This window comes from Artemia franciscana, chromosome 7 (genome assembly GCF_032884065.1).
Source record: "Artemia franciscana chromosome 7, ASM3288406v1, whole genome shotgun sequence".
NCBI classification, from domain to species: domain Eukaryota; kingdom Metazoa; phylum Arthropoda; class Branchiopoda; order Anostraca; family Artemiidae; genus Artemia; species Artemia franciscana.
The window spans coordinates 41,027,691-41,037,892 of NC_088869.1; the positions used below are offsets into that span (position 1 = coordinate 41,027,691).

The following is a 10,202-nucleotide window of genomic DNA, read 5'->3' on the forward strand; positions in this document are numbered from 1 at the left end:
CTCCATAAACTTTCATAGATCTACTCTTTTTTTCAAATTAATTTAATGGGAAAGAATCAGCTTCAACGGCAACAAATATCAGTAATATTCATGGAGTGTGTATAATTTGGGCACACTAGGGGGAGTTAGGGGTAAAGTTATGTGTTTTTATGAATAATATCAAACGGAATTTTATAATTCTTTAAAAGCAGTTTTCACAATTGTATTGTATTTTGTTCTGAAGGGGCCAACCCTTAAACCAGAAGCATGTTTGATACATGTGCAGGGCAGTGGCTCTCTGGAAGGAGATATTACTGACTTAAAGCTCTTGCTTGGCAGCATAGCCAGCGTAGAGGGAACCAGACGTCAGCCCTGTTAGTCGTCTTCAGAGTAGCCTATTTTGGGCGCAAGGTAGGAGCTTCGTTGGAGTCAATGCACCATGCAATGAGTTGACAGCGGATGATATCTGCCCATCTAGTGCATGGTCTACCTTCTGGGACGTTTCCAGCCATTTGCAGTTGGATCAAAGTCAAAGAAAAGTTGGACAGGCGTTTGAGTAGGTTGGCAAAGCAAACGACTGTACAAATACAGTGAGTGGTACTCAAACTGTTTTAGACAGTGTTGGCAATTCAAAAGACCAGAGGATCTACATGTTCCATACCCTTTTGAGCCCTCTAATGCGCTTGATTTTGCAGAGGTGTTTCCTATCGACAGCATCTACATTCATCATCTCTAACTGAGTCAAAGACCAAGTCTCTGATGAGTACAACACAACGCAGAGTAGATACGAGTTTTTGTGAGAAGGCTTATCTGGGTTTGTGGAATATTGTTCTCAGAAGATGGCAGAAAACGGCTCTTGCCTTTGCCACCCTTGCTGATATCTCTGCTTTTAGATTACTATTTGAGCAGACAATTGAACCAAGAGGTGAACTGCTTAACTATCTCAACATTTTGGCCACATACTTCTATAGATCTCAGGGGGTCGCATGGTGTCCACAGCCATTATTTGGTCTCACTCCAGTTTACATTTAAACCAAGTTTGTTTGCAGCAGATGCTTTCGCGACAGTTTTGATGCCATCAAGATTTTTAAACACTAATGCAACATTGTCAGCAAAGTCAAGATCTGACAGAACTCTTCCAGCAAAATCAATGCCAAACGGATATGCCAGCAGTGCTTTGTTGATAACATGGTCCATGACAGAGTTGAAGAGCTTGGGAGCAGCAGTGCAGCCTAGCTGAACATAATTTCTAATTTGAAAACGTGATGAGAGCTGCCCATTTACAATGACATTGCTTTCAGTCTTATAGTATAGCTCTTTGAGCAGATTGACAATTTTCTTAGGCATGCCAGCAGATTGAAGGATTAGCCAGAGTGACTGTCTGTTGACAGAGTTTAAATCAAATCAAAAATAGAGGAAGAAAATGTATGCCTTTCTCTTATATTCTAGAAATTAAAGTAAAAAATTGAAAACCTCTTGAAAATTGAAAAAAGAAATATATGTTGTTTTCAATAAAGAGCAAATTATGTTCTAGTCTTGAGAAGGAACAGAGGTTGTCATCCCCATTCATGTTAATTTTTGCTTGTTTTGAGTAAATTTGATCTATGCTCTTTGAAAACCTGGATACACTTACACTCTTTTGATTTCTTTAAATGTGAGAGCAGAAATAGTAATAGTGGTAGTCTCAAAAGTTTCAAATTAATATCCCTAGTAGTTCTCAATATATTGATGAGGTTTCTTATTGGTAACCATACACACATTGCCTTTTAATTAAGTTTTAAAGCAACATTTAGTTTTACATCATAACAGGCCAATTGCATAATTGTGGGGGGTTGACATGCCCAATATCCCTAGAGACATAGCAGCTGGACTGTTCAGCTATGCTGAACAAAATGGCTGTCTCAAAATTTTGACTGGATGTGTTTAGAAAATAAATGGGCTTGGGAGTCATGTGGTGGCGCAGTGGGTTTGACCTTAGCTTGGTAATATGGGACCCAGAGATCGAATCATGCTGCAGGAATGCACTGCAGGGCCGACGCAGGGACCTTAGCAGTCAAGAAGCGTCGTTAATCTGATATAATAATGGGCTTGGGAGGAGGGTTGCTTGCCCTCCAATCTCTTTTTACTCTTAAGAAAAGGCATTAGAACTTTTAATCTTTGAACAAAATGGCTATCTCAAAATTTCTATCAGATGCATTTGGGAAAAAGAAGAAACAGAGTGGGGCTAGTTGCCCTCCTATCACTTTTGACTCTTCTGGTTTTGACTTTTGATTTCGAACTGAATGAGCCAAATCTCAAGTTTTTTAAATTGATTTTTCTGTGTTTATTGACATAGTCTTTTTCATGGAAAAAATATGGTATATCTTTTCAGTTTTCTTCTATAAGAATCCATAGTAAGAGTTGATGTTTGTTTGTTGGAGAAACTTTTTCAACAATTTTGAATCCTAACACAATATTTTTTGTAATTTAATTTTATAGCTTCTGAAGTTGACCTGAAAAATAAAACTTAATATCATTCCCAAAAGATTATGTCTAATCTCTTTGACAACCTTGATACACTTAAATTCTTTTTATCTATTTAAATTGTAAGAGCAGATATAGTAACAGTAGCATTCCCAAAAGTTTCAATTTAATACCCCAATTTTTCTCAAAATATTGCTGAGGTATCTTATTGGTGAAAATGTTTCAAACTTATTTTGTTTTCAGTAAAGAGCAAAATGTATTCTGGTCTCGAGAAGGCATAGGGGTAATCAGCCCTACTCATGATAATTTTTGCTTGTTTGAGTTTGACCTGGCTATTTATTGTAATTTCTTTTCATTTTGAGTTTCATTTATTTATTGATATTAATTTGTGGTAGTTCTACACTTGGAAGATTATTTGGCTTTATATTTGTTCATTATTGGCTTAATGGAGCTCTTTACTTTTCTTTGAAAAACTTGTCCTGTGAAAAAAAGTATGATAAACTAATTTCTGTTCGTTTTTCATTGATATTGTCTTTTCCATGGGGGAAAAAATATAGTATATATTTTCAGTTTTCTTCTATAAGAATCCATAGTATGGGTTGCATTTACACGTTGGAGAAACCTTTTCAACAACTTTTGACTCTCATGCAAACAGTATTATTATGGCACTTGGTATTAACCAAGTGACATAAAGTGATTGCAAATTCAGTCAGTCTGTCTGTCCTGGTTTTGCTAGTTTAGGCAATTCCAGATAGGCTAGGACCATGAAATTTGGCAGACCTATCAGGGACCAGACCAGATTAAATTAGAAATAGTTGTTTCCCCAATTCGGCCATCAGGGGGGGGAGAGTGGGGGGATGGTTAATTCAGAAAAATGAGTTATTTTTAACTTACAAATGGGTGATCAGATCTTAATAAAATTTGATATTTAGAAGAATATCGTGTCTCAAGAGCTGTTATTTCAAACCCTGACCAGACCCAGTGACATTCGGGCAAGTTGGAGGGGGAAACCTAAAATCTTGGAAAATGCTGAGAGTGGAGGGGTCAGGATGAAACTTGGTTGGAAAAATAAGCACAAGTCCTAGATACATGATTGGCATAACCAAAACGGATCCGCTCTCTTTGGGGGAGTTTGAGGAGGGGAGTGTTAATTCTGAAAAATTAGAACAAAATGAGGTATTTTCAACTTACAAAGTAGTGATAAGATCTTAATGAAATTTCATATTTAGAAAGACCTCGGAACTCAGACCTCTTATTTTAAATCCCGACTGGATTCCAAGGGAACCAGAAATCTTGGAAAAAGCTTAGAGTGGAGAGATTAAGATGAAACTTGGTGGGAAGAATAAGTACAAATCCAAGATAAATGGCTGACATAACCAGACCAGATCTGCTCTCTTTGGGGGAGCTGGGGGTGGGTGGTATTTCAGTAATGGGGGGTATACACACACACACACATATATATATATATATATATATATATATATATATATATATATATATATATATATATATATATATATATATATATATATATATATATATATATATATGTCACCAGGATATAATTTATAACCTTGCCCTGAGGGCTGTTGGGGTTTGTCATCCTTAAAGACATAATTTCTAAACCTTTCAATTATGTTGAACAAAATGGTCATCTAAAAATTTTGACTGGATGTGCTTGGGGAAATGGTGGGAACAGGAGGAGGAGTTAATTGCCCTCCAATCACTTTCAACTATTAAAAAGGGCACTAGCCCTTTAAATTTCTTTGGAAGAGCTCTTTTTGAAGCTTCTATAACAACAAATGACCATCTTGAAATTTCAATCAGATGCATTTTGGTAAAATATCAGGTGAGGGGGGTATCCATCCTCCAATCACTCTGAATATTAAACAGGGCACTAGGACATCTGATTAATAATCCAACTTGCCCCCTCCAAAGGTTATACAATAAGCCTTTATATATATACCTTATACATCCCCAGGGCATAAATTACAACCCTTGCCCTGAGCCTCAGGGCCTGAAGGCTCTGGGGAGATTGTTATCCTCAAAGACATAATTTCCAAATCTTTCAATTATGTTGAACAAAATGACTGTAAAAAAATTGGGTTGGATGGGTTTGGGGAAATAGCAGGCATGGGAGGGGGGTTAGTTGCCCACCAATCATTTTCAAATATTAAAAAGAACAATGGCCCTTTCAATTTCCAATCCAATGAGCTCTTTTTGAAGCTTCTAAGACAATAAATGGGCATCTAAATTTTTTTTATGAGATGCATATCAGGAAAATATGATGTGTGAGGGGCAGGGGGGGGGGGGGTTACCACCATCTGATCACTCTGAATCTTAAAAATGGAACTAGAACTTCTGATTACCAATCCAATGAGCACCCTTGAAAGTTAATACAATCATCCTTTCTATATATACCTTATAAGCTACTGGGGAATAACTTACAACCCTTGTCAAGAGGGCTGTAGGAGAGTTGTCATCCTCAAAGACATAATTTCCAGATCCTTCAACTATATTGAATAAAATGGCTATCTCAAAATTTGATTGGATGTGTTTGAGGAAATGGTGGGTGTAGGAGGGTGTTTAGCTGTCCTCCAATCACTTTTGAATATTAAAAAGAGCACTAGCCTTTTCAACCTACAATTGAATCAACTCTTTTTAGTTTCTACAACAACAAATGACCATCTCAAAATTTCTATCAAACTCATTTCAGGAAAATATGAGGTGTGGAGGGAGGGTATCTGCCCTTTGATCACTCTGAATCTTAAAAAGGACACTAGAATATCTGATTTCCAATCCAATGAGCCCATTCCAGAGTTTTTACAATGATCTTTTCTATATATGCCTTATATGCCCCAAGGGCATAACTTTTAACCCTTGCCCAGAGGGCTGGGGGGGGGAGTTGTCATCCTCAAAGAAATAATTTCTGGACCTTTCAATTATGTCGAATAAAATGGCTATTTTAAAATTCTGACTGGATATGTTTGGGGAAATGGTGGGCATAGGAGAGGGGTAAATTTCTCTCCAATCACTTTTGACTATTAACAAGGACACTAGCAGTTTCAATCTCCAAGCAAATGAGCCTTTCTTGAAGTTTCTGCAGCAACAAATGGCCATTTCAAAATTTTTATCAGATACATTTCAGGAAAATATGAGGTGTGTGTGGGGGAGGAGGGTATCTACTCTCCAATCACTCTCAGTCTCAAAAAGGACACTAAAAATTCTGATTAGCAATCTAATGAGCCACCTCTAAAGCTTATACAATCACCCTTTCTATATAAATATTAAATACCCTCAGAGTACAGCTTACAACCCTTTCCCTAAGGGCTGTGGGGGGTTGTCATCTTCAATATGTAATTTCTAAACCTTTGAAATATGTTGAACAAAATGGCTACTTCAAAATTTTTATTGGGGGAAATGTTGGGCATGGGAGGGGGTTAATTGCCCTCCAATCACTTTCAATTATTAAAAAGGACACTAGCCATTTCAATTTCCAATAAAATGAGCCCCTTTCAAAGTTTCTACAACAAGTCCTTTGATACAAAGTGCCCTGGCCCAAGACCAAAAAATAAATAATACCTTGTGTACCCACATTGCTCTTAACTTAGGCAGCATTATTGTGCTGCCCATGATTGACCCATTTTTAAGCCAGATATGCTGTGAAGACTTGATTCCTCTTTCCTGTGCATTCAATGGTGCCAGAAATTAACAAAAACCCAGAGATCCATTTCCAGTTTCATCTGTTTTCACTACCAAAAACTAAATTGAACCTACCACATTTCTTACTTTGTCCAGGAAAAAACAAGTTCCATGAAACAAATCTTACATCTTGGTTCTGTTTAGTAGATCCCTGGTGAGTGCATTACAAATTCTTTTTTCACTACCTAGATTAGACAGATGCCTTATACTGTGACTGGTGTGACCAGAAACCTTATAAGTTACACAGAACATCAACTTAAGCATGCATTCTCACAGGATGAGAAGTGCTCAGCAGAACTGCATCTTGAACACAAGGTCAAATTTTTATACTCTGCTGCTTTGTGACCAACTTTGAGGCAATTAGAACACTTTTTTGGCATGAAAATGAACTTTTGAGGCAAAAATTTTTTTGTAGCCTATTTTGATAGATTCACCCAGGAATGTCTGCAAATGAAATTGATGTTCAAAATGAACTTTAAATGCCTTAGATCTACCACACTGAACTACTTTAGAGCAGTTAAGAATACACATCATGAGCTCTGGCTCATCTATTTCTGATGGAGCAAACTTAATGACTGTAATGAAAGCTGGAGACTTTAAAGATGATGTTATATTTTTCTAGAACTGTTTCACATTTTGCTTTGTATGACAACTTTTCATTTATTATCAGAAAGCTTTAGTTGTTAATATCTTTTGAAGCAACTGGACATAGGCTGTCTACACATTGTTTCCTCTGTTCAGGCCAAGACAAGTTGGGACAATTCTTCAAGACTACCACATAAGTAGGTAGCTTTGCATTATGACAGAGTTGATTGGGAGGTGCAGAGGGGGTAGCAGCCTATGCATTTAAAGAGTATATACCCCTACCTCCCTAATGTGTATATATGCCCAGAATTACATCATGAATCTAAATATAAAATTCATTTGCTTCATAAATGAACTTTACCCCCCATTTTAGCCCATGGTTCTGCATAGGGGGGCAGCTGCACCTCTCCCCCTGGAACTTCAAATCTACACTAGATATGGCAAAAAAAAAACTGGAAATAAACATATGCAATGACAGAATAAAAGTCAAACAAGAAGGAATTATCCATAATGCCCTGGAAAGATTTGGCTCTAATCTAAGAAGATTAATGCTGAAACTTATCAATGATTTATGATTTTTGGTGATTCTTTGGTGGATGTCTATAGTTATTCTTTGGTGGAGGTAGATACTTCAGAATACCTTCCTGGGACATACTTTAGTCTGTAGACCCATCCCTGAATGTTTCATTTTCCTAACCTAATCCTCTTCTGAGATAGCAAAAATTCAATCAACTAGAATTTTTTGAAGATTTCATATGATCAAACTTAATGGCAATGTAAGGTTTTGAGAACTGCTAATAGGCCTATAAATTCAGCTCCCCCTGTCCTTCATCATAGACTTGGCTGTCCTCTCCCCCTAGATAAGAAGCTGTACATGCCCATTTATTAGCCATAGGCCTATGGTGAATAACCATATATTTCCAAATCTTTCTACAAGGGACAGGAAGTGTTTTGAGCCTTGTACCTATGCTTAATCCTGATTTATAAGGATTTAAATATATATTAATCTATTCTTCAAATCCATGCCATGATTTGAATTGATCCTTGCCATGGTTCAAAATTCCATTGATATAACATAAATTTCACTTTCAAAAACTAAAACCAATGAAAAAGAGATTGAAAACTTAGAATTAATGTAGTTTATAGGTCCAATTTTTGTCAGAACTCAGATAGGCACAGGCTTGTCATGCTTACAATCTTCTAAGCCCTAGAGATGAGAAAAACGTAGACACTGTAAGCTAGATCGCCAATAGATTCCCAAGATATATTTATGATCCTGGATTAATTCAGCAAACTCAACAGCTTTCAAGGTAGTCCCTATAGCCTACTCCAATTTCAGCACCGAAAAGCCTAACCTGTAATTCGATGCTGGCCATAAGCAAAAGCAAGGATAAATCCAAGAAAAATTGCGCACTTCATGTTATATATTGGGTGGGTTCCAGGGACTTACTGAAGTAACCGAATGGTTACTATTTCCGTTCCTAGCGGGAAAATGGTTACTGCCCAACACGCTGGGAACGAGAATAGTTACTGCCGGCAGTAACCGCAGTAAGTGATTTTCTTACCGTGCTCAAAAGAATGGTTAGCGCAGTAAAGGCCTTTTTTCGCGTCAACCAGCTGGTTTAACCAATGACAGCTTTGGTTTAACCAGCTTGTATGTTTAACGCAAAAACGGAAAAAAATTACATATGGTTGAGCTCAAACAAAACTGGTTCGCGAAAACACTTTTTACTTGTCGGTTTGGGCAAAAAATTTCAAACATAAAACATCCGTATAGTGTTAAGAGTGTCATTCTATTATAATTAAATGATTTAGCACTGGCTTAATTTCCTCCGGGTTTGACATATTTCACATTAGTTTGAGGTCAGAGAGAATTGAAAAATGATCTAGCATACTCTCTGGTATATTTGGAGAGAAAGGAAGGGTCTGAATTAGTGGAATCTTGGGTTAAATTGTTCAGGTAATATATTGGAAAATGTTGTATTCATACTGTAAAAGCAAAATTATCTATTAAAAAGTCCTAAATGATAAGACTTTAGCTTTGTTGAGCTACCCTAAACAGAGGATAAAATTCTAGTTTGACTTCTTTTTGTTTTGATTTGGAATTCTACTAGCCTACCAGGCTATAGATTAAATTTCCAGTCAAATTCCAGTTTAGCTACTTTTTGCTATCTTTGATTGGGGTTATGTTAGGTGAATGAAACTTTCAGTGATTAATCCATAGCTAAAAACATACTCTGAGAAGCTATTGCTAAGCTTATGTGATTACCCTCTTCTGTTTTTAAATCTTGGAATTTTGCATACTGGACTGGTCTGTAACTATTAAAATTTTGGTAAAACAACATCTTACCTTAATTTTCAGCTAGCAGTTTCTGTTTCTCTGGTTTTAGCTCTGAAAATGCAATTCTTGTTATTTGAGTAGAATTTTAAGCCATATCAGTGTTTCGTATTTAAATATAGGGAAATGTATATCCTGAAAGTTTCCAAATCTTGGAAACTTCATAAATTGAAATTGAGCAAAGTTAGGACACTAAAAACGCTTTTTTCTTGTCATTTAAGTAGAAGATTTATTTTGCAAGGGTTTCACTTTTATAACACAAGCATTTCTAAGGGCGTGGACCAAATATTGAGATTTCCAACTGTCATCATCACTAACCAGCAATTCTATGGGATTTAATCCTTATTTCATTAGACAATGTGATTTAAGGTAATTTAAGGCAAACGTTTTTAAGAGAGAGAAAGAGTAGAGTTAGATGCTCCAAAATACTTTCCCATGATATAGTTTAGTCTCTAGACCCATCCCTAAAAGTTTCATTTTCCTAACCTAAACCTTTTTCAAGATAATACAAATTTATCTAAAATAGAATTTTACCAAACAGAAGTTTAACCTAATAATTTGTAATAACATATTGTTCAGGCTAGCCTTTGCAATCCCTACAAATTTTGGCTCTTCACAATAAAGCACTATTACAGGCTTAGCCTAACAAAAGAAAGTAGCAAACTGCTTAATCTTAATAAAAAATAATCCAAAGGACTTTATATTTCTTCAATTCAAAATATATAGTAATTTTTGTTTTCAGTAGAATACTAGTTAAGTATAAACCAGCAAATGTTTAAGAATTTTTTGTGGGGGGACAGCTGCCTAAAATTAATAAAATATTTCTGATAAGCACAAAAATATAACAAATTAAGCTAAACTAGGAAAATAGTTTTTTTCTCACTGAACAGTTACCATAACACATAATGTGTTTTAAGATTTTTGCAGTACTTGTGCATTATAGCCACCACATTCAAGTTCTATTGAGAAGTTTAGTTTGGCTAATGTTAATGACATAAAATAAAATATGATGAATATATAAAACTTTATCAACAAAATTATGAAAACTACAACAAAGAATCCTGGAATTTGTAAATCAGCATCATATCTAAATATATTGTATCTTACATTGTGATAGATTGTTTTAATGCCCTAC

The 10,202-nt window shown here is 35.9% G+C and overlaps 1 protein-coding gene across 1 annotated transcript in view; it reads right to left on the reverse strand.

The window, feature by feature from the left end:
* LOC136029306 (cathepsin L-like) overlaps window positions 1-8,254 on the reverse strand; it is a 48,164-nt gene extending 39,910 nt beyond the window's left edge. Inside the window, exon 1 of the mRNA XM_065707572.1 lies at window positions 8,085-8,254. Coding sequence (XP_065563644.1) covers window positions 8,085-8,148 — 64 coding nt within the window. The 5' untranslated portion in view covers window positions 8,149-8,254. The remainder of the gene's footprint in view (window positions 1-8,084) is intronic.
* Window positions 8,255-10,202: the final 1,948 nt, after the last annotated feature.